The following is a 23219-nucleotide window of genomic DNA, read 5'->3' as shown; positions in this document are numbered from 1 at the left end:
CGCAGAGGCTGCTGGGAGCTCAGGTGTGTCCAGCAGGCTCCGCCCCCTGCTGCTCTCTGCGCTCAGGTACTTTCCGTCAGGTTCCGAACCCAGCTCCTGAACCCCACCGAACAGAACCGACTCTCTGGGTCAGAACTGTGAAGTTCTGGTGGTTCAGAGGGTCTCCCCCCTTTCAGCGCCGCCGCCGCTATTTGAGCGGAACCGTTTGAGCGGTAGAACTGACGAACCTCAGCAAAGTTTGACGAAAGAACCGGGCCGTCAGAACCGGAACCGAGGGCTGATGGACCCGCTGTATTCTGGACAGAAGTTCAGTCCAACTCGGGTGAGTCCGACACCTGTTACCTTCCATGACGTCACAGCTTCATCTGAGATGGAAGCTGCTGCTTCCTGTCGCGTTCGAACAGAACCGGGTCATTGTCTGGGTTCGAACAGAACCGGGTCAGTGTCTGGGTTCGAACAGAACCGGGTCAGTATCTGGGTTCGAACAGAACCTATCATGGTTCAGATTCCAGGCTGAAGACTCAGTAAGACCAGTTTGAGATCTCTGGTTCTGATCAGAGGTTCTGCTGGTTCTGCCGGTTCTGATGGGAAGCAGAAAGTCCAACCCCTCAGGTTCTGTTAGAACTTCCTGTGCCGATCAGAACCGGCCGAGGTTCTGATCGGCACAGCACGTGGTTCCACCTAGCAGCAGAACCAGAACTCTGAAAGTTCTGCTCAGAGGTTCTGCTGGGTCGTCACTTCCTGTTCAGGTCTGACTTCACTTCCTGTTAGAGAATCTGAGAGCAGAGGAGCACCATCAGAACCGATGCTGGTTTAGAACCAGCAAGTCCAGCTGGACCTCATATCCGACCCGAACTTCAGAGAATTTCTGGACTGATTGTGAGAAGTTCTGAAGAAGTGTGGAGGCTGTTCCTGAACAGAACCAGAACCAGAACATTTATGTGGACAGTTCTGCTCTCAGTCTCGGTGCGTCAGGAAACGTTCCGGTCCAACCGGTCGGACCGGGTGGGGCCCAGGGCGGCAGCAGCAGCTGGGTGGGTCCGGTCTGACTGGAACAGCACAACAGCAGAACGGGTCAGACCAGGAGCCTTTCCAGAACCAGAACTTAAAGGAACCTCAGAGTAAGAAACAGAAAACTTTTACGGTCCAGAAAGGAACTGGAAGTCCAGTCATGTTGGTGGTTCTGATGGTTCTGGTGGTTCTGATGGGCAGTGGCGGAGCTAGACTTTAAATCTGGGGGGCCACAAATATATCCATCTTCTAACACCTACTGGGGTCAGGAGGAGCTGCTGCTCCAGCGAGAGGTGGGGTCACCTGGACAGGTGGCCAGTCTGTCGCCGGGCAACACAGAGACAGACAGGACACACACACACACACACACACACACCTAGGGAGAATTTAGAGAGACCAATTAACCTGACCGTCATGTTTCTGGACTGTGGGAGGAACCCGAGAGAACCCACCATGCACAGGGAGAACATGGAGGAAGACCCAGGCCGGGAATCGAACCCAGAACCTTCAGTGACATGCGGTCAGGGGAGGCAATGTTCCATATTCCATCATGGAAAAATATGATAAAATAATTTATTTTGGTATTTTCACCTTGTTGTTTGTACTGTAAAGTATTTATTTTTTATTTAGCTTAACCAATTCAGATTTTTTTTTCTTCAAAATCGCTGAATTTTCGCATTTTCCCATTCAAATGTTCAAAAGCGCAGCAGGTGAGGCAGCAGGTGAGGCAGCAGCTATCTGAGCCTGAGCCTCTGGCTAACTGCACTGGCTGCTATTGTATGACAACATGCTCCTCCTGTCTGAACGTCGCCAATAAAATGGTTAAAAACATTTAATATATAAACTGATTTTCCATCATTTAGCTTACTTAAATAATGTTCAGTGTTTGTTGTCACCAACTGTGTGTGTAACGTGTTTCTGTGCTGAGCAGCATCAGAAACCAGAGAACAGATTGGAGGTGAGGCAGGCAGTTCTCTGGCCTCATGGCAGGGGGCGCTCATGATCCAGACATTGAGACTCCACAACTGCAGAGTAAGAGACAGAAACAGCGAGCTAGCCGTGGAGCTAGCCGTACAGTAAAGTGCAGCGATATATTTATAGTTTTCTCCTCATACCACATCAATCACTTATTAATAATCGCAAAATAACATTAAGCCTAAAACCAAACTACTGCAACAGACTGAATGTTCTGCTGTCTGTGTGGGAAATATCGGAGTGGTTTTTTTGTGGCGTTGTTGTCAGTTGCTATGGCAACGAGTCTGCGCGCAGCTGCACTGATACAGAGAGCGAGAACGACGTGGTTTTGAGTTTTACTTTAACGGTTTTTCACTTTGCTGTGGAGCATGAAATGAATAATATCTACATGTCCAAGTTTGATTGAATTATTGCGCGGCTATGGATCGATGTCCGCATGCGCGAAATGTCGTTATGTAAACATGGAGCTGGTCTATATTTGTAAATCTGATTATGATTAAATCAGTGCCTCACTAGCATTGCACCTGATCGCACGTCACTGATATATATATATATACTGTATATTGTATATATACAGTATATATATAGATAGCATTTATTGTCATTGAACAGAATTCAACGAAATTTCCATTGCAGCTCCCGTGCAAAAGGTCAAATATATACAGTAGAAATAAGCAAACACACAATAATAATAATAACAATATATACAACTAAATTAACTAAAGGCACTCAACCATCCAAAGAAGTAGCAGCAGGTCCAATTATGGCAAAGTACAGATAATGTGACAGTGCAAAGTGCAGAACAATATGGCTGTGTGGGGGGTGGGGGATATGTATGTGTGACTGCGAGGTTATGATATGTGTGGGAGGGGGGGGGCGGCAGGGAGTAATGGCTCTGACTGCTGTGGGGAAGAAACTGTTTCTCAGTCTGTTTGTTGTAGTCCGTATATTCCTGTACCGCTTGCCTGATGGCAGCGGCACAAACAGTCTGTGGCCCGGGTGGCTGGAATCCATGGCTATGGATCCAGCTCTCTTCTTGACCCGGTCTGTGTAAATGGAGTCCAGGTCTGGGAGGGGGCATCCCACAATGCCTTGTGCTGTTCTCACCACCCGTGTCAGTTGTTTCCTCTCCAGTGCTGTGCAGCTACCATACCACACAGTCATGTTGAGGCAGAGGATGCTCTCGATCATCGCCCTGTAAAAGTTCACGAGCAGCCGTGAGGAAAGTCCAGCCCGTCTCAGTTTCCTGAGGAAGAAGAGCCTTTGATATATATATATATATATATATATATATATATATATACACTGCTCAAAAAAATAAAGGGAACACTTAAACAACACAATATAACTCCAAGTAAATCAAACTTCTGTGAAATCAAACTGTCCACTTAGGAAGCAACACTGATTGACAATCAATTTCACCTGCTGTTGTGCAAATGGAATAGACAACAGGTGGAAATTATTGGCAATTAGCAAGACACACTCAATAAAGGAGTGGTTCTGCAGTTGGGACCACAGACCACTTCTCAGTACCTATGCTGTCTGGCTGATGTTTTGGTCAGTTTTGAATGTTGGTGGTGCTGTCACACTCGTGGTAGCATGAGACGGACTCCACAACCCACACAAGTGGCTCAGGTAGTGCAGCTCATCCAGGATGGCACATCAATGCGAGCTGTGGCAAGAAGGTTTGCTGTGTCTGTCAGCGTAGTGTCCAGAGGCTGGAGGCGCTACCAGGAGACAGGCCAGTAACACCAGGAGACGTGGAGGAGGCCGTAGGAGGGCAACAACCCAGCAGCAGGACCGCTACCTCCGCCTTTGTGCAAGAAGGAACAGGAGGAGCACTGCCAGAGCCCTGCAAAATGACCTCCAGCAGGCCACAAATGTGCATGTGTCTGCACAAACGGTTAGAAACCGACTCCATGAGGATGGTATGAGGGCCCGACGTCCACAGATGGGGGTTGTGCTCACAGCCCAACACCGTGCAGGACGCTTGGCATTTGCCAGAGAACACCAGGATTGGCAAATTCGCCACTGGCGCCTTGTGCTCTTCACAGATGAAAACAGGTTCACACTGAGCACATGTGACAGACGTGACACAGTCTGGAGACGCCGTGGAGAGCGGTCTGCTGCCTGCAACATCCTTCAGCATGACCGGTTTGGCAGTGGGTCAGTAATGGTGTGGGGTGGCATTTCTTTGGAGGGCCGCACAGCCCTCCATGTGCTCACCAGAGGCAGCCTGACTGCCATTAGGTACCGAGATGAGATCCTCAGACCCCTTGTGAGACCATATGCTGGTGCGGTTGGCCCTGGGTTCCTTCTAATGCAGGACAATGCTAGACCTCATGTGGCTGGAGTGTGTCAGCAGTTCCTGCAAGATGAAGGCATTGAAGCTATGGACTGGCCAGCCCGTTCCCCAGACCTGAATCCGATTGAGCACATCTGGGACATCATGTCTCGCTCCATCCACCAACGTCACGTTGCACCACAGACTGTCCAGGAGTTGGCGGATGCTTTAGTCCAGGTCTGGGAGGAGATCCCTCAGGAGACCATCCGCCACCTCATCAGGAGCATGCCCAGGCGTTGTAGGGAGGTCATACAGGCACGTGGAGGCCACACACAATACTGAGCCTCATTTTGACTTGTTTTAAGGACATTACATTAAAGTTGGATCAGCGTGTAGTGTTATTTCACTTTAATTTTGTGTGTGGCTCCAAATCCAGGCCTCCATTGGTTAATAAATTTGATTTCCATTGATGACTTTTGTGTGATTTTGTTGTCAGCACATTCAACTTTGTACAGAACAAAGTATTCAATGAGAATATTTCTTTCATTCAGATCTAGGATGTGTTATTTGAGTGTTCCCTTTATTTTTTTGAGCAGTGTATATATGCTGTATATAAAGTTGGTATTTCACACAAGAACTTTTGAAGACTGGGAGGAAGCCGTAGTACCCGGAGAGAACCCACGCATGCACAGGGAGAACATGCAAACTCCATGCAGAAAGACCCTGGCCGGGAATCGAACCCAGGACCTTCTTGCTGCAAGGCAACAGTGCTACCAACTGCTATCAGTTGCCCTGCGACAGACTGGCGACCTGTCCAGGGTGAACCCCGCCTCTCGCCCGGAACGTAGCTGGAGAGGCACCGGCAACCCTCCCGACCCCATTAGGGACAAAGGTGAACAGAAAATAGATGGATGGAACTTTTGAAGACAAATGTGTATGTAGAACAGGTTGACTCTTTTCTTGGTTGTTTTAACAAATCATAAGTGGAGCAATACAGATTATTTAGTCTCTAAATGGTTTATCAAATTAAAAGATGCATTTTTCGCTAGAATTTAGATCCGACCTGAAATCTGCTCCGGGATTACCAGAACTATTTACCTGATGGGTCTCGGGCTTCTGGCGCATTCAGCCTGCAGGACGCGGAGAAAGCGTGATCTAGTTGTGTCCATCTACATATTGTAGTTTAAATAGAGCAGCAGCTGATTGTTGAGGAAGGAAAGAAATTCAAGTGCAGATATCGGTTAGTAACGAGCGCAGTGCGCACGCAGCTCCACCGTCACTAATTGACGCTAATGGTGGTCTAAACCGAAAGCAGTCACATCTTAACTGCAGTGATCTGTCGGATCTCCTCACGCTCCTCTTGGTAAACTCAGATCCGGTCCGCTGGTTTCTATCCAGACTGTGATGACGTGCAGCTGATCACTTGGTGAGCAGACAGATTCAACTTTACGCACACAGAACATGGCGGAGCTCACTATCGATCAATATAAGAACAATTTCTGTCAGAGTATCATTTCTGATCTGGACCCTTAATGGACCAGAGGTTCCGGAGCGTCCAGCAGCTGATCCCTCCTGCGGGGTTTTCCTCCCGCCGAGGGGAGCGAGTCTTCTGATCACTTCAGTTGGTGAAATGTGACCTGATTTAAATCATTGTCAGAGAAAAAGTGAAATATCCAGCTGATGACTGCAGAATAGAAATAAAATGTAATGAAATGATTTAAGCGTAGCGGATCGCTGCTCTCCCGTCTTCAGTTGTTTTTCGGTGTTTTTTAGGGTTTAAATAACTTGTTGGTGTTTGAAGTGGATTTAGCCTTTGGGTTGAACCGCAGCGCAGCTCAAGAGGATTTACAGTTTTAGACATTTAGATATATTTGCATATCTAAATGCAGAAGTACAATGTACTTATACTGTATTTGTATTGTTTGTCTTCTTTGCATATTAGTGTGACTTACAGTGATTCCAAATACTGTATAGGAATAAACCTGATGTTTATGGAAGGGGGGGCCGATCCCCCCTGACATCTGATTGGCCCCCCCTCTAGCTCCGCCCCTGCTGATGGGTCTGGTGGTTCTGAAGGATCCAGGAAGTCCTGCAGGGCTCTGATTGGTGGGCTGAGATTCTGCTGAGTCGTGGTTCTGTTCAGAACTTGTTGACCTGTAGTGGATCAGTGACTCGTCAGCTGCTAACCTCAAACACTGTCAGAGGTCAGAGGTCAGCTCAGCTCCCTAGTTCCTCCCTCAGGTTGTTTCTAGTTCACCAGTGAAGGCCTGTGACCTCTGACCTAACATGTCCTCTGTCCCTGCAGGACTTGGACGTCAGAGAGCAGTTCCTGCAGGCGCCGGACTCGAGGGACGTGGAGAAGGACCCGGGCCGCAGACGACGGCTGTGGGCCGGACTCGGCCTGCTGGTCGCTGCTGGCGCCTTGGCTCTGCTGACCGGACTGCTGGTGTGGCACTTCCACCGTGAGTCACTTCCTGTGAACGGGTCGGGCCTCTGCTCTGATTGGTTCTCTGACCAATCAGAGCAGAGGCCCAGTCAGTTCCCTCTAGTCATCCTGGAGGGACTAGGGGGAACCAGGGAGGGTCCCAGGTCTCCGGAGCGTCCAGATGTCTCTCGCTCCGGCCCTTGCCGGTAGAGGTTCTGCAGGGATGCGGTCCAGAACCTGATGGTTGTGGCAGAACCTGAACCGTGCCTGGCTTCAGTCAGAGGTCGGTTCCCTGAGCAGCGGCTCAGACGGCTGCAGCAGTGGAGCGGGTGACATCTGTCCTGCCGTCCGCAGTGCGCCGAGACGTCCGAGTGACGAAGCTCTACGTCGGCTCCGTGGGAATCGGCGGCCGCTCCTTCCGGGCCGACCTGGAGGAACCCGGCAGCGACGGCTTCAGCAGCCTGGCCCAGAAGGTCAGGGCGCAGGTGAGGCGGCTGCCCCAGAGCATCATGGGAAATGTTTCCTGTCTCACGGTCCTCTGTCTTCCAGCTTCAGCAGATCTACGGCCAGAACTCGGTGCTGGCCAAGTTCTACAAAGACTCCACGGTGCAGGCCTTCAGGTCAGTCCCCGACACGTTGTGTTCTTGAAGGTTCTGTCCATGTTCCTTCATGTTGACCGTGTCCCTCCGTGTCTCCAGTGAAGGGGACGGCCAGCCGGACGGCATGGTGGCGTATTACGAGTCCGAAGTTTGAGCTCCCGGTCGTCCAGCTGTCCTCCCTGGACGAAGCCATGGCGTCTCTGGAGGCGACAGGAAGTCAGCGTGGACGGCTGCTGAGACCCGACCCGGCGTTGAGGGTCGGCGGTGTTTCGTCTGGAGGTCAGAACCGGTCCGGTTAGCCTGAAATGTTCTGATCCAGTCTGGACTTGTTTGGCAGAACCCGACTCTGGGTTCTGAAGGTCCAACATCAAAGATCAGAACTTTAAAAATTTCTCATGTTTCAGAAATTCAGAGAGTGACAAAAACCCTGAACAGAACCGGGCCAAACAGGACCGGGCTGTCAGAACTGGGCCGTCAGAACCGTGGGCTGACAAGCTGCTGGTGAACGACGTTCAAGTTATTGATTCGATGGAAAGATGTTCAGGTGGCAGATCGGGAAACATGGGAATGAGAACACTCAAACTAGCATGCTATGCTAACAGACGAGCATGCTATGCTAACAGACTAGCATGATATGCTAACAGGGCTGCAAACTGGAAGTGATTGTTGCAGAATCGCAGGCTAGCTGACCCTGACGCTCACCGTGGGATGAATCCACCTTGGAGAAGTTGCTGGCCCGGCCCGGCCCGGCCCGGCCCGGCTCGGCTCGGCCCGGCCCGGGATTGACCAACTGATTTGGATGAGTTGCGCTCTGAAAACTGCTCTCTCTCGTCCTTACTGATAACTTTGCCTGAGTTATTTTTAAAATGACAGTTTTTATAGTTATATTCACATTTTCAACATCATAACTGGATTACTACAAACCTAAGGACTGGGGGATTTTCTTACTTTTATTTTTACCTTACTTTTCTTCATCTCCAAGTTGAACCAGGGCAAAATGCCTCCGGCCGACCCCAAGGACATTAGCAGTATTATACAACGACTTCAGTCTATAGAAAGGAAGATTAAACTGCTGGAGGTGAACTTTGAGATCAACGCTGCCTGTGGAAATCAGACAACTCTTCCTGAATTCAGCGGAGAGGTTGTACGCCTCGCATCAAGCAGCTCTGGGTGCCAAGCCGAAGCAAAAGTCTCACGCTGCAGATCCCATGAGACGACTAACGGAGAACTCCAAAACCCACCTTCAACTTCAACGCCTGCTCCACCAAAGAAAATAAAACAAGCAGCTGGAACCAAAATGGCTGCCTCTCTGCTCCTCCACTCATTCACAAGATACCTATGAAGAAATGTCTTCAGTTTCTCAAATTTACAGATGGAATGAATCAACAGGTTGTACTTGGGACGTCTCTCCTTAGCGCTCACGTAGCAGACCTCACTTCATTTAAGCCACCTGACTCTAACGTCCCAGAGGATCCATCACTCTGCGTCTCTGAGGTCTGAGGGTCCAGACTTTATCTTTACACCCTTCTTGCTCCAGAATGTGTCTGGCCCCTCGGCACTGCAGAACAGGACATTACCTGTCCGGATCACTACAAGAAAATTTACAAGAAACAGAAACATAAAATATAGCTGTTTTAATTCAAACCTCAGACTGAAGAACTTTTGGCCTCCATGTCACTTAAACTTAAACACTTAAACTCTTTTAAATACCAGATCTCTCTGTGCTAAAGCTCTAATAATTAATGATTTCATCACTCAGCATAATATCCATGTTATGTTTCTGACAGAAACATGGTTGAATGATAATAATGAATCGATCGTACTAATTGAATCTGCGCCTCCTAACTACAAGTTTTTAAGTGAGAATAGAAAACACAAAAAAGGAGGAGGCGTGGCTTCAATATTTAAGTTTATTTCATAAACTGTAGTAAAATCTCTTTGGCTCATTTCACCTCTTTTGAGTTTCTGGGAATTGAGGTGACAGAGGGAGAAAAAAACCCTTTAATATATTAGAGTTTTGGTCTAACACAACAAGCAACACACACACCTGGGGCACACACCTGGGGCACACACCTGGGGCACACCGCAGCCTGGTTATCAGTAAGGCTGTGAATATTTCCAGTCTCTCTGTAACTGATGCCGCATCACTTCCTGTTATCGTTGACAGTTCTCTATCTGTTAACCCACCTGGGCAAACAGCTACTGTCACAAAAAAAACTTCTTTCACAGAAAACAGCAGAAACATTTCATCAGATCTACTCTTCCTCCTCCTTCCTCACCCTAAAGCTGTAGCGACGTAGATAAGTTGGTAAATAATTTTCAGTCTAAAGTTTCAGATTTCATTGATTCCATTAAAGTGAAGGTTGTGTGGTAGGAAGAAATCTCCATGGAGGAATGCACAAACAGTTCAATCTGCAAGACAACTGCCGTAGAGCAGAACGAAAATGGAGTAAAACTCAACTTCACATTTATTATGACATCTATAAAGAAAGTCTAGGTAACTATCACTCAGCACTAAAACATGAAAAGGAGGCTTTCTTGGCAGATGTCATGAAATCATGAACAAAACTCCAGCTTTATCTGCAACAGTCCACAGAATCACAAACCCTCCAGTGACTGAAACTCCTGAACTTCAATCTGACGCCTGCAACAAGTTTTCCAGATTCTTTTCAGAGAAAATTCAGAAAATCAGAGGATTAATGTGCAGATCCACTCTAAAGCCAGAACCAAAGCTGAACCCAAACACAACTAATGCAGGAAAAATGACCCAATTTCAGCCACTAAATTATAAAACCCTGGAAGAAATAATAAGTCAGTGAAGCTCCAGTTGCTGCTGTCTGGATGTTCTAGATCTATAACTCTAGAACGTTTCTTTAACAAAGTCCTGCCTGTTGCTGCTGATCTGATCCAAATAGTAACTCTTGGCTCTCATCAGGCTTTGAAACCAGCAGTTATCAAACCTCTGATAAAATCACTACAGGCCGACCTCTGACCTCTGACTCATCAGTAAATTTACTGAAAAAGCTTCAACAGTTAAGCAGCTTCCTAACTAAACCAGCCGCTTTGACTCCTTCCGGTCTGGTTTCCGTGGTTACCACAGCACAGAGACTGGCCTAGTCAAAGTGTTCAATGACATCCATATAAATACAGACTGTGGGAGAACCACAGAGCTGGTTCTGGTTCTGGAGCTCAGTGTCGATCATTTTACTGAACCGACTGGAGAGTCGGGTCGGACTCTCCGGTCCAGAACTCAACTGGTTTGAATTTGACATAAAGAACTGGGATTTCTCTGTTTCAACTGGAAACTTCTCATCAAAGGTCAAAGGTCACATGTGGGGTTCCCCAAGGTTCAACCCTAGGATCCTCTGATTAAATATCTATAAGCTCCCACTGGCTCAGGTTATCCATCCATCCATCCATCCATCCATCCATCCATCCATCCATCCATCCATCCATCCATCCATCCATCTTCTTCCGCTTATCCGGGGTCGGGTCGCAGGGGGTAGCAGCTTCAGAAAGGAGGCCCAGTTTTCCCTCCACAGCCTCTTCTTCCAGCTCCTCCAGGGGAATCCCAAGGCGTTCCCAGGCCAGCCGAGAGACATCGTCCCTCCAGCGTGTCCTGGGTTTTCCCCTCCTCCTGGTGGGACCTGAACTCCTCACCAGGGAGGCGTCCAGGAGGCATCCTGACCAGATGCTCCTCAACTGGCTCCTCTCGATGTGAAGGAGCAGCGGCTCTACTCTGAGTCCCTCCCGGATGACTGAGCTTCTCTCTCTAAGGGAGAGCCCAGACACCTTATGGAGAAAACCCATTTCGGCCGCTTGTATCCTCGATCTCGTTCTTTCGGTCATGACCCAAAGCTCATGACCATAGATGAGGGTGGGAACGTAAATCGACCGGTAAATCAAGAGCTTTCATTTTGGCTCAGCTCTCTCTTCACCACGACGGACCGGTACAGCGCCCGCTTGACAGCAGACGCTGCGCTAATCCGCCTGTCGATCTCCTGCTCCCTTCTTCCCCCATTTGTGAAAAAGATCCCGAGATACTTGAACTCCTCCACTTGGGGCAGGACACCCCCCCCTGACACGGAGAAGGCACTCTACCCTTTTCCGGCTCAAGACCATGATGGCCTCAGATTTGGAGGCACTGATCCTCATCCCGGCCGCTTCACACTCGGCTGCGAACTGCTCCAGCGAGAGCTGCAGATCATGACCTGATGAAGCCAACAGGACCACATCATCTGCAAAAAGCAGAGATGAGATCCTAAGGCCACCAAATCGGATCCCCTCAACACCTTGGCTGGTCTAGAGATTCTGTCCATGAAGGTAATGAACAGAATCGGTGACAAAGGGCAGCCCTGGCGGAGTCCAACTCTCACCTCTCAAAAGAGCCCAACTTACTGCCGGCAATGCGGACCAGACTCTGACACCGGTCATACAGGGACCTGACAGTCCGTATCAAAGGGCCCGGTACCCCATACTCCCGGAGAACCTCCCACAGGGCTCCCTGAGGGACACGGTCGAACACCTTTTCCAAGTCCACAAAACACATTTAGACCGGTTGGGCGAACTCTCAGAACCCTCCAGGACCCTGCTGAGGGTGTAGAGCTGGTCCAGTGTTCCACGACCAGAACCAGAACCACCCTGCTCTTCCTGAATCCGAGGTTCGACTATCCGACGGACCCTCCTCTCCAGGACCCCTGAATAGACCTTGCCAGGGAGGCTTAAGAGTGTGACCCCTCTATAATTGGAGCACACCCTCCGGTCCCCCTCTTTGAACAGGGGGACCACCACCCCAGTCTGCCAATCCAGGGGAACTGCCCCTGAGGTTCATGCATCAGCCAACACAACCCTACAACATCCAGAGCCTTAAGGAACTCCAGGCGGATCTCATCCACCCCCGGGGCCTTGCCACCGAGGAGCTTTTTAACCACCTCGGCGACCTCGTCCCCAGAGATTGGAGAGCCCAACCCAGAGTCCCCAGGCTCAGCTTCCTCAATGGAAGGCATGTTGGTGGGATTGAGGACGTCTTCAAAGTATTCTGCCCACCGGCCCACAACATCCCGAGTAGAGGTCAGCAGCACACCATCCCCACTATAAACGGTGTTGGTGCTGCACTGCTTCCCCCCCTGAGACGCCGGATGGTGGACCAGAATCGCCTGGAAGCCGTACGGAAGTCTTTCTCCATGGCCTCTCCAAACTCCTCCCACGCCCGAGGTTTTGCCTCAGCAACCACCGGAGCCGCATGTCGCTTCGCCTACCGAGACCCATCAGCTGCTTCCGGAGTCCCACAGGCCAAAAAGGCCCGGTAGGACTCTTTCTTCAGCCTGACAGCATCCCTCACCGAAGGTGTCCACCAACGGGTTCGAGGGTTGCCGCCGCAACAGGCACCGACAACCTCGACAAGCCGCCTCGACAATGGAGGCACGGAACACGGTCCACTCAGACTCCATGTCCCCCACCTCTCCCGGGACGTGTTCGAAGTTTTGCCGGAGATGGGAGTTAAAGCTCCGTCTCACAGGGGATTCCACCAGACGTTCCCAGCAGACCCTCAACATGTTTGGGCCGCCAGGTCTGACCGGCTTCCTCCTCCACCACCGGAGCCAACTCACCACCAGGTGGTGGTCAGTGGACAGCTCCGCACCTCTCTTTACCCGAGTGTCCAAGACATACGGCCGCAGATCCGATGAAACGATGACAAAGTCGATCATCGAACTGCGGCCTAGGGTGTCCTGGTGCCAAGTGCACATATGGACACCCTTATGCTTGAACATGGTGTTCGTTATGGCCAATCCATGACGAGCACAGAAGTCCAACAACAGAACACCGCTTGAGTTCAGATCGGGGGGGCCGTTCCTCCCAACCACGCCCCTCCAGGTCTCACTGTCATTGCCCATGTGAGCGTTGAAGTCCCCCAGCAGAACAAGGGAGTCCCCAGGAGGAGCACTCTCCAGTACCCCCTCTAAGGACTCCAAGAAGGGTTGGTAATCTGAGCTGTCGTTCGGCCCGTAAGCACAAACTACAGTCAGGACCCGTCCCCCCACCCGTAGGCGGAGGGAGGCTACCCTCTCGTTCACCGGAGTAAACCCCAACGTACAGGCGCCAAAATGGGGAGCAACAAGTATACCCACTCCTGCCCGACGCCTCTCACCTTGGGCAAATCCAGAGTGGAAGTAGGTCCAGCCCCTCTCAAGGAGACTCAGGTTATAACAGGAAATAAATTATGATGTCACCAAGTGACCTTTAACCCCATCCAGGCACTGAATAAATGCTGAGAACAGATAAATGTGTGGATGAGACAAAATTTTCTCCAGCTTAACAGAAACTGAAGTTATTATCTAGAACAATCTAGAGCTCTAGATCTATAGCTCTAGATCTAGAGCTACAGATCTAGAGCTATATAGAGTGAATAGATGTTTGGATGAGATGGATCCCTGATGTCACCCTTTACAGATCCGTTTTAAACTCCCTGAGAAATGTTCTTGTGGTTCTGATTAAGGTTCTGCTGTGTTTGGCAGCTCTGGACCCCCGGCTGACCAGGACCAACATGTCTGGTGAGAGACACTTCACACGTCAACAGAACTTTGGTTCTGGTTCTACTGAAGCCCTTATGCTGAGACTCAGGAACAGGAAATGGGTCCAGTTCTGGAAGAGGTCCGGTTGGATCCATGCAGAACCGTTCATGCAAACCTGGCTGATTTTTCAGAGAAGGCTCCGATCAGCGTCCACGTGAGGAAGAACGGCCACATCGATTCTCCCGGGTTCCCCGACGCCCCCTACGGCCCCAACACGGCCCAGAAGTGGCAGCTCCGGGCCGACCCGGGTCACCGGGTCCGCTTGGACTTCCACACCCTGATCCTGGAGGATGACTGTGAGCAGGACTTTGTCCAGATCTACGACTCGCTGGCTCCCATCCGGCCCCGCCTCCTCACTGAGTGAGTCCCGCCTTTTCTTTCCTCACCTGAACCGCTGTGGACAGGTGAGTGACATCACTGGTGGGCGTGGTCAGGGAAGAGAACAGAAAGGCTCTGGTTCCGGCTCAGATGCCTGAGACATTTACTCCAACAGGAAGTCGCTTCTCCTCCTTCCTGTCCGGTGGAGACGTTTTCCCTTCAGAAGGTCTGGGGTCTCTCTGTCTCCCCCTGCAGGCAGTGCGGATACCCGCATGGCTCCCTGGCCTTCGTGTCGTCTGGGAACGTCATGCTGCTGATGCTGGTCACCAGTCAGGACAAGAACTTCCCCGGATTCAGAGTCTTCTACTCCCAGGTTCCTGCAGCCGGCGGAGGTAAGACGTTCAGATGAACCGGTTCGTTTCTGGTGAACTGCTTTGTGTTCATAGTTCACCAGTGATGTTCAGACGGTTGGTGTTTTTGGGTTTCCTCTTGTTGGACCTCCTGGTTCTGTCTGGTTGTGGGGTCAGTAGCTTCTGTTGTCTGTCCAGTCTGACCTTTGACCTTCTCCTCTCAGATTGCGGCGGAACGCTGAGCGGAGAACGAGGTTCGTTCTCCTCGCCGTTTTTCCCGGCCAACTATCCTCCCAAAGCGGACTGCAGCTGGACCGTCCAGGTGAGCCCTGCCGCTCCGCCCGTTTGTTTCTTCCAGGATTAGAAGAAACGAACGATAAAAATCCACAAGATGTTTTTTATTGGACTAAAACCCAAACAGTCGCGGGTGGCGGTAACGTCGTTTCTCGTTTTACTTTCAGGTTCCTGAGGGAAGGTTTGTGAAGGTCCAGTTCCAGACGTTTTCTGTGGGGAAGGACGGATTGCCGTGTCTCCATGACTACGTGACGATTGACGAGGAAAGGTAAGGAAGCTTCTGGCCTCTGGGATGTTCTGAACGGACCGACCACAGAACCCGACTGGATCTCCTCTTCCAGGTTGTGTGGCAGCCAATCAGAATCCTCCGTGTTCATCAGCAAGAGCAACAAGATGAGGGTCAGTTTCAGGTCAGACTGGGGGCTCGTCCACCCGGGGTTCAGAGCCCGGTACGAGGCCTTCGTCCCCACCGACCGTAAGAAGAACCTAATTTATTAATACTGACAATAATGATTATAATGATCATGATGATAATAATTATAATGATTATAATGATAATAATAATAATGACGATAATAATAATAATGACAATAATAATTATCATAATAATAATAATGAGAATAATGATAACAATAATAATAATGATAATAATAATGACAATAATAATAATAATAATGATAATAACAATAATAATAATGATAATAATAATGATGACAATAATAATAATGACATAATAATGATAATAATGACGCTGGTCTCTCGTCGAGCAGCTTGTCCTGGGAAGTTCAGGTGTGGCACCAACCTGTGCATCAACACCGACGCTCCGCTGCGACGGCTTCAATGACTGTGGCGACAACCACGATGAGATCGGCTGCAGTGAGTCCAAACGGCCGGCCACATCGCCCCCTGCTGTCCAGGAGGAGCAGTCACTGCTGCCTTTCTGCTTACCCTGACATGGAGTCATGAGCTGAATTTGATGCGTTGACTGATTGATGACCTGGAATTAATGGATGAATGGAATCTGATCTGTAAAAACGTTTCTAAAGTGTCTCTGATCCCAGACGGCTGCTTTCTGTCTCAGGCTGCGCGCCGATGCAGATGAAGTGTAAGAACAACATCTGCAAGGCCAAGTTCTGGATGTGTGACGGCGTGGACGACTGCGGCGATAACTCTGACGAAGACGGCTGCGGTGAGGAATTCCTCTGGACCGACGCGAGCGGCCCGCTCAGCCTGCAGAACTGGAACTCCCGGCGTTCCGGTTCTGGTTCCGGAGCTTCCTCTGAGCTCAGCGTTTCTTCTTCTCTGCAGGGAAATGCGGTGCCGCAGAGTTCTCCTGCAGGAACGGCCGCTGCGTCTCCGACGCGCTGCGATGCGACGGCAGAGACGACTGCGGCGACGCCTCCGACGAGTCCACATGCCAGAAATGTAAGGACACCAGAACCGGGTCAGAACCAGTTCAGAATCAGGCCAGAACTGGACCAGCTTTGTCCTGGTTTCGGCCTCAGTGGGGTGAAGCTCATCAGAACCGAGGTTCTGCTGCAGGGGAGCAGCGTTGTGTTGGGCAGAACCAGAACCAGAACCCGTTCAGCGAACCGCTCCAGGCCCAGCTCCCCTGCTTTACCTGACCTGTCTCGCCTACATTTCCCACAATGCATCAGTGGCTGCCAGTGTCACTTATGAATCTGTAAACATCCTGGCCGTGATGCCGGCCACTTTATTAGGCACACCTTGCTGGTACCGGGTCGGACGGCGCTGTGAGACGGTCCAGTGAGGTTCTGAGGGATTCAGCAGCAACACTCAGGTCGGCAAAGTGCCAGGAAAACATCCCCACAGCGCCAGCGTGGACCGTCGGTACCAGGCGGGATGGATCCATGATGCCAAATTCTGACCCGACCGTCCGAATGTGGCAGCAGAAATCCAGACTCATCAGACCAGGCAACGTTTTCCAATCTTCTCTTGTCTGGTTTTGCTGATCCTGTGTGAACTGCAGCCTCAGTTTCCTGTTCTTGCTGCCGGTGTGGTCATCTGCTGCTGTAGCCCAGCCGTCTTCAGGTTCAGGTGAAGACGTTTGCTTTCAGAGACACTCATCTGCACTTGTTAGAACTCGGTTGTAACGAGTGGTTATTAGAGTTTCTGTTGCCGCTCAAACCAGTCTGACCATTCTTCTCTGACCTCTGACCTCTGGCATCAACAAGACATTTGCGCCCACAGAATTGCATATTTTCTCTTTTCGGACCGTTCTCCGTAAACAGTAGAGATGGTTGTGGGTGAAAATCCCAGTAGGTCAACAGTTTCTGAAACACTCAGCCATCAAAGTCTCTTAAATCTCCGTTCTGATGCTCAGTTTGAGCTGCAGCAGATCGCCGTGGCTACCAGAGGGAATATTTTCTGTATTTGACCGGTTATTTTTTTAAACGACGGGAAAATTTAAAGCCCGTCGGTCATTTGACAGGTTATAATTCACACTCCTGATTGGTGCACATGGGCAGACATTGTAGACTTTACCTAAAGAGTTCAAGGAACTAAAATCAATCAATAAAATTATCATTTCTGAATATCATCTCCTGGACTCTGAACTAAATGCGCCTTCCTGACCAAGAGCTGACAGCGTGTGTCCGTCCAGAGTCAGCGCTAATCATCTGTCAGCCAATCAGAGGAGACGTCTGATTCAAGCGTTGGCGCGACAAGCCCCGCCTACTCTGCTAGTCTGGGGCATTTAGGGGAAACTGTAGTCGGCCATTTTCCAGAATATTTATGGATTCAAACCTTTTAATGAGCGAAAACGCAGAGAGACGCTGGAGGAGCCAGAGAAAACAACCCATCATCCTCCGACCACTTCCTGTCGTCTTCTTCAGCGTTTCTGCCAGTAGCAACATCCGGCTGCTGATCATGTGACTCATGATGTGAATAAAATGTTTCCATGCAGTTCTGTGAAATAAATTATTTGAATTCGGCACAAAAACCTTTTTCTCAAAATACATGTATTATCGAAACTGCCGTGTTTCCATTAAGAAAATTTATTTTGTAATTTCAATTTGCGCAATTTGATGGAAAATGGCAGCTGATGCTGACGTCATCTCTGTCGCTCCACAGCGCTGCAGCTGCCCTGCTCCGACTTCACCTTCCGCTGCCGCAGCGGCCGCTGCATCAGCAAGCTGAACCCGGAGTGTGACGGCACGCCGGACTGCGAGGACGGCTCGGACGAGGACGACTGTGGTGGGTCCAGCTCTCACACACACACACACACACTCTCTCTCTCTCTGACGCGTGTGTGCCGGCAGACTGCGGCATGCCGCCGTACCGCAGCCTCCGCATCGTGGGCGGTCAGGCGTCCAGGGAGGGGGAGTGGCCCTGGCAGGTGAGCCTCCACTTCAGAGGACATGGACACACCTGTGGAGCCTCGGTGCTGAGCCACCGCTGGCTGCTGACCGCCGCCCACTGCGTCCAGGACGAGTAAGAACCGAACCGAGCCCAACAGAACCTGGCTGAGTTTAACTACAGGAGGAGGTAGATCAGCTCTCTGATTGGCCGGTGGATCAGTTTTCTCACCACTGAAGTCCAGACCTGGACGAACTGTCCTCCAGTTTCCAGCAGCAGGGGTTCTCCAGCTCACCGGGACCAGATGGATGTCTCAGAACCGCTCTTCTGACTATCTGTGCTACCTCGTCAGATTTTCCTGCCGTAGCACGGATAGATGGTTATGTCTATCTGTTGGTGCTACCCGTCTAAAACTGCTACATCATGTTTACAAACTAAAACCACAGCAGGTTGTGTTAATGTTAAATATATTGGATAACATTATTTGAGTGACTGAAGTGGAAGTGATCAGAAGCTATTAGCTATCAGTAGCCGTTAGCGATCAGTAGCCATTAGCTATCAGTAGCCGTTAGCGATCAGTAGCCGTTAGCGATCAGAAGCCGTTAGCTATCAGTAGCCGTTAGCGATCAGGAGCCGTTAGCGATCAGAAGCTATTAGCGATCAGTAGCCATTAGCTATCAGTAGCCGTTAGCGGTCAGGAGCCGTTAGCGATCAGTAGCCGTTAGCGATCAGAAGCCGTTAGCTACTGATGGATGTTTAGTTTAACACGGAGCAGAAAGCTGAGGTTGTTGTTTCTCCAGTGGTGGCACTGGTTGCTACAATTGATAGCAGCCACACAGGCTCACCCACTAGAAGGAAACAAACGCACCCAGTACAGCACTTGCATTCTATTGGCTGAGAGCTTGCCAGGTGACGGTACTTTTCTGTTCCAAGTGTGAGCAGAAAATGATTCGTAAGCCAGCAGAGAGGTTTGCTGGTGGAGATTTGATCGGAGCAGAGAGACGAGTTTTGAGCAGAGTGAATTTTAAAGTTTGGAGTTCAAGCATCACAAGTTTTGAAAAGAAAAACATGAATCCTGCTTTCAGACTGACAATGTGTGCTCTCCAGTTATGGCAGAAAAACTCCTTCATAGATTTCCAGGTTGTCTCTGTGGACACGCAGTAGGTGGCGCTGCACCGTCCTGACCTTTGACCTCCATCCATGGCGCAGGTACACAGTGGCGGACCGATGGGACGCCTGGATGGGGCTGCACGCGCAGGGCCAGAGCAACCGGTGGACGGTGCAGCGGAAGGTGAAGCGGATCGTGGTCCACCCGGACTACGACCGGGTCAGCCTGGACAGCGACATCGCCCTGATGGAGCTGGAACCGGACCTGGTTCTGAACCAGAACATCTGGCCCGTCTGCCTGCCGTCTGCCTCACACCACTTTCCGGCCGGCCAGGAGGCCTGGATCACCGGCTGGGGCGCCACTGCGGAGGGAGGTGAGGCGCTTCGGCTCCGGACCGGTTCTACTGGTTTGTTCTGCGAAGGGTCAAAGTTCACGGCGAGATCAGATCCTTCCTGTTTCTGCACATATTCTGTACCTGCTGTGGACCAAACGACGCTGCTGTTCTCACTGACTAATTTAAAAACATCTGAATGAGCTTTTCTTGTCCGTTCTTCTCTTCCAACTCGTCACAATTTTAAATCTGTAAGCAAACTATTTACAGCCTGTAGCTCTATAACCTCAAACACTCAGCTTATTCAACAGTCTGGTCTCCATGGTGAAATAACATCCTGCCAATATTTCTTACATTTTCCAGATTCTAATCTGGTGGAAAAAGTCAGCCTTTCCATCATGTAAATATATTCATTACGTCGAACCGATCTTCCCTTTTAGGAGCTTCAGCCGTTTCCTAGTGATGTTCCTTTTGCCTGCTACCATCATAATCCTGTACATTTATTTATCAGCTGCTCTTCTTAACCTTTCCGTCCCTTTTCCCGTACAGACGATCAAACGTGAATGAAATATTCACCCTCAGTACCTGATCCATACGGTTCTTTAGGTCCTGCCAATAGGGCACCATCCCAGAACACCTAGCCTCCAGTTAGCCTCCAGTTAGCCTCCAGTTAGCCTGCAGTTAGCCTCCAGTCAGCCTGCAGTTAGCTTCCAGTTAGCCTGCAGTTAGCCTCCAGTTAGCCTGCAGTTAGCCTCCAGTCAGCCTGCAGTTAGCTTCCAGTTAGCCTGCAGTTAGCTTCCAGTTAGCCTGCAGTTAGCCTCCAGTTAGCCTGCAGTTAGCCTGCAGTTAGCCTCCAGTTAGCCTGCAGTTAGCCTCCAGTCAGCCTGCAGTTAGCTTCCAGTTAGCCTCTTACTGTTATGTTGCTGTTTCTTTCCTTCACATTTTCCAATCCTGTGTACAATTTAAATTTATCTTATAAACTCTTAGTCGGATGAATACCTGTATGAAGTTTTGGTTACTGACTGCTAAAAACCTTTTAAGTCGTTCAGTCGTGCTCTTATTTTGAAGGGGTGAAGACTATTTATGCGTTTCCTGTCCAGCTACTGTTGGAGCCATAAGAACTTTAAAAATCAAGCGAAGCCGTTGTAATGACAGAAGGCGATGTTGCAGCAATGAGCCCGACCCGTTTGCGTGTTCTGCAGGTGCCGGCACCAGTGTTCTGCAGAAAGCCCGGGTCCGGATCATCAACAGCACCGTGTGTCGGTCTCTGCTGCGAGACTCGCTCAGCGACCGGATGCTGTGCGCCGGGGTGCTGGGCGGAGGCGTGGACGCCTGTCAGGTGAGGCCGAGTCCCTGGAGCCCAGCCGAGTCAGAACCGGCGGGGGGGGCGGGGCCTGCTGACAGGAGGAAGGAAAACATGTCATGGTTTCAATAGAATATGGATCAGGACTCTGCAGAACCTAAGCTAGAGGGTTTGGACTCATCAGAACCAGAGTCATGGTTTCCTCTGTCGCCCCCTGCAGGGCGACTCGGGCGGGCCGCTGGCCGTCACCGACCCCAGTGGGCGGGTCTTCGTGGCGGGCGTGGTCAGCTGGGGCGAAGGCTGCGGCCTCAGGAACAAACCCGGTGTCTACACTCGGGTCACCCGGTTCCGGCGCTGGATCAGGAACCAGACTGGAGTCTGAGCAGAATCCGTCTGTGGTCAGGCATGGTTACAGATCAGCTGCTTCACGAACCAAACTGCAAAACTCCCCGCTGCTGTTCTCTGACCCGCCAAAATAAAATCACTCTCTTGTTTCCCAAACGTTCTTCCTAATCCTGATCTTCCACTGCTGCAACATCTGCTGAGAAAAAGTCCAATCCAAGAGGAAGTGACATCATGATCAGGGAGTAAAACCCGTCACTAAATTAAAACTAAGGCATTTCTTTTCTGTCCAGTTATCAGAAACATTTGACTCCATAACTAGGAATAATTCAACTGGTTCTGGGAGCTGAGGCTCCTCAGAGCCGCGCGCTCGGCCCCTTCCTGCTTCACTGCCTCCTTATCCAGAAAAACTGATGGTTTCATCAAGTTTGTTTATTTAAGCATATCATTCCATATTTATTATGCCATCCTAGATGTCACTAGATGGTGACAAAGTGCTTCCCTGGTTGGTGTAGAATCTGCATCATCAGGGTTTGGTGGTACTGTGTGGTGCCTTCAGGGGAATTAATAGCTGATCAAATCAGATTTTAGGAGCCGGTTTTCTCTCAGGAAGTTTATTTTAAAGCATCGGGTCTTTCTGTTCTACTCTGAGGCGTTTAATGTTGTGGGGTTTTACAATTGTTGCATTTTCTTTGTGATTTTTGTATTTTTAAAAACATTTCTGTTTAGTCTCTTCTGCCCTCAATGATTACGGATAAAATGCTTCGCTGGGAGTTTCTGATTAAACTCTAAGTTGAAACGTCTGCAGGCTTCGTCTGGTCTGTTCAGAAAAATGAGGCGCCATGTTTCCCTGGTGGGACCTGAAGAGAGGTGAAACATCCCACTTTCTAAGGGCCTGTGAACGCATCATGAAGCAGATAAACGTCAGCTGCTAATACATTAATTACAATGAATTACTGTTATAATAGATTATAACATTCTTCCACTCTCATCCCGTCGGGGTCTGGCGGTCGCCATGGCAGTAGATTATAACAGTTTAATATAGATATATTAATCTCTTCATTAGTGGAAAGTGTAACAGAAACATTAAATTCTAATTGAGCAGATTTATATCCATGATTTATGACATCACAGCAGTAAAAGTTTACAGTGTTTTGTCAGAAATTCTGTCATAAACATTATGGTGTATAAAGTGTGTGGATAATAAAACAGCCTCCTGACAGCAGGGGGCGCTGCAGGTCCAACCTGAGGTGAGTTCTACCTGCTCAGCAGCCGGACCGGTTCTGTTGGACTTCATGCCAGAACTCACAGGAAACAGGAAGGGAACAGCTTCCTGGTTCCACCTGCATCAACTGTTTGGAGCATTTTGATGTTTAGAGTCCGGTCCAGTCCAGTCCAGTCCGGTCCGGACTGGATGGAGGAGAACCAGCATCCAGATTTTAATATTTGGTTGCTTTTTGCTGGTTCTTTGACAACGTCCTGTTTGAGCTGCTGAGAGGAAGTGATGGTTCATTTCAGAATAAAGTGTTAGAATTAAGTCTTTCCTCTTTCTGAAGAGTAAAAAGCTTTTTTCCCCAAGCTGACAGTTTTTAATCTTGGTTTTTATTATCATGTCATCATTACACGTTGGATGTATTTGGAAGACAAGTTTTTTCTTCATTAATGTTTTCTGATGGCACTCAGTGGTGAAGATGTATTTCCTTTTGTTGTAATTTTCTCTGCATATATAGTGTTCATGTGAACTGCTGAATCAGTTCTATCAAAACTACAGAACATTTAAACTGCTGACAGCCAGTTGGACAGTTATGATTTCTTCAAAACAACTAGAGACCTGACTTTGCAAACAGAATTGTGAAATAATTATTTTAGGACTGGATAGAAAATATGATCATTCACATTGTGATGCTGAGCAGCTTTCTGCTGAAAGTTTGGGGGGATTAAGTGCCAACATTATATTATACTTAATTTGTAGGACTTCGAAAAGTAAGG

The 23219-nt window shown here is 49.6% G+C and overlaps 1 protein-coding gene across 1 annotated transcript; it reads left to right on the top strand.

Annotated features, from left to right (window-relative positions):
* Positions 1–52: 52 nt before the first annotated feature.
* Positions 53–22033, top strand: LOC116722865 (suppressor of tumorigenicity 14 protein homolog). Its single transcript, XM_032567230.1, is given in 21 exon segments — positions 53–322; positions 6576–6732; positions 7050–7180; positions 7245–7315; positions 7394–7442; positions 7444–7573; positions 13810–13845; positions 13998–14226; positions 14440–14576; positions 14759–14856; positions 14996–15096; positions 15170–15303; positions 15599–15651; positions 15653–15704; positions 15910–16017; positions 16137–16253; positions 17922–18044; positions 18110–18281; positions 19356–19627; positions 20788–20924; positions 21109–22033. Coding segments are annotated over 21 exon segments (2511 nt in total). The 5' UTR covers positions 53–280; the 3' UTR covers positions 21271–22033.
* The last annotated feature ends 1186 nt before the right edge of the window (positions 22034–23219 follow it).

Source organism: Xiphophorus hellerii, chromosome 1, assembly GCF_003331165.1.
Source record: "Xiphophorus hellerii strain 12219 chromosome 1, Xiphophorus_hellerii-4.1, whole genome shotgun sequence".
NCBI classification, from domain to species: domain Eukaryota; kingdom Metazoa; phylum Chordata; class Actinopteri; order Cyprinodontiformes; family Poeciliidae; genus Xiphophorus; species Xiphophorus hellerii.
This window is presented reverse-complemented; position numbering and strand designations above follow the sequence as displayed.